At 62.9% G+C, this 1165-nt stretch overlaps 1 protein-coding gene across 6 annotated transcripts in view; it reads left to right on the top strand.

Moving 5' to 3' along the window:
- Positions 1–370: 370 nt before the first annotated feature.
- The window catches only part of COL11A1 (collagen type XI alpha 1 chain), a 172188-nt gene continuing 171393 nt past the window's right edge, over positions 371–1165 (top strand). For 3 of the 6 annotated variants that reach the window (XM_026067285.1, XM_026067286.1, XM_026067283.1), the window contains exon 1: positions 371–485. In XM_026067285.1, the coding sequence (XP_025923070.1) occupies positions 371–485 (115 nt within the window). The remainder of the gene's footprint in view (positions 486–1165) is intronic. The other 3 variants (XM_026067287.1, XM_026067284.1, XM_026067288.1) reach the window with 1 other exon arrangement.

Raw genomic sequence — 1165 nt, 5'->3', positions numbered from 1 at the left:
CGCGATTGGCTTCGGCGCGGCGGCCGTCTTGTCAGTTGGGCTCCCGGGGGTGGCCGCTGGGAGCCTCTGCCCAGCCCTCTGACGGGATGAAGCCTTTAGGGGGATGCGGAGCTCCTTGCAGTTTGATTAAAGCCCCTCATCTGCCTTCAGCCTGAAGGCAGGGCACCGGGGAGGACGGGTCGGCGGGGCCTGCGCAAGGCCGTCAAAGAGGGAGAGAGAAACCCCCCTTCCCCCCCCCCCCCAAACGGTCCCCGTTGGTATTTCACGTATGGCTCTATAGGAGAAATCTTCTTTGGGAATACTGTGGAAGGGACGGAGCTGGTATAAATTGAGGGCGCCCGGGTTTAACTCACACTTGTGGGCGCCCAGCATGGAGATGCAGAGATGGTCCACAAGGTGGAAAACGAAAAGGTGGCTCTGGGACTCCGCTGTAACCGTGCTCATCGCTTTCACCCTCCTTCTCCAGGCTGCGGAGGTCAGAGGAGGTAAGAGAGAAACGGGGAGCGGGCGAGGGCAGTCACCCCTCTCCCCCGCGGAGGGGGTGTCCGGAGCCGCGCTGCTGCCGTGCTTCGGGGAGGCCTGTCAGAGCCCGCCTGGGACCACCGTGGGCGTACTGAAGGGGGTCAAAAAATAAATGAAAATGATGCAATGTTTGATTAGGGTAAAATTGATGAGGATGCCGCGGCGAGGGGCCGGCGCGGGGGCTGAGCCCTGCTGGCCCGGCGCCGCGGGCTGAGGGGTCTCGTCCTAGGGCTCGGCTGCGGTTTCGGCGCCGTGAAGGGGATGCGCGGGCGGGCTGGGGGGATGCAACAAACACTTGTTGAACGGAGTGATTTCCCCCCTCTTCCAGCACTAAATCCACTCCTGAAGTCATAAAGCGCGCCTGCGACTTTCAGCTCTGTTGAACTCAGTCATTAAGCTGACAAAGTTCCCCGAGTCTTGGCTGAAATGGAGCGACAAGTATCTGTCCCCTCCTCGGAGGGGCGAGGAAGGGAAAGTTGGGGGATGGAGGCTCTCCGCCCCCGTTCCCTCCGTTCCGCGGTTATTTGTTTTTCCCTCTGCAGCGGCTTGCAGTGGCCCGAGGGGAGGCGAAGGCGCGCTGGGGCGCCGGCCGAGGCGCCCGCAGGTGGTCCGTCCGTGCGGGCTCCGGCTGCGCGCACGGCTA

This window comes from Apteryx rowi, unplaced genomic scaffold (assembly GCF_003343035.1).
Source record: "Apteryx rowi isolate R43461 unplaced genomic scaffold, aptRow1 scaffold_258, whole genome shotgun sequence".
Lineage (NCBI taxonomy): Eukaryota > Metazoa > Chordata > Aves > Apterygiformes > Apterygidae > Apteryx > Apteryx rowi.
Note: the sequence above shows the minus strand (reverse complement) of the source record. Positions and strands in the feature narration are given on the sequence as shown.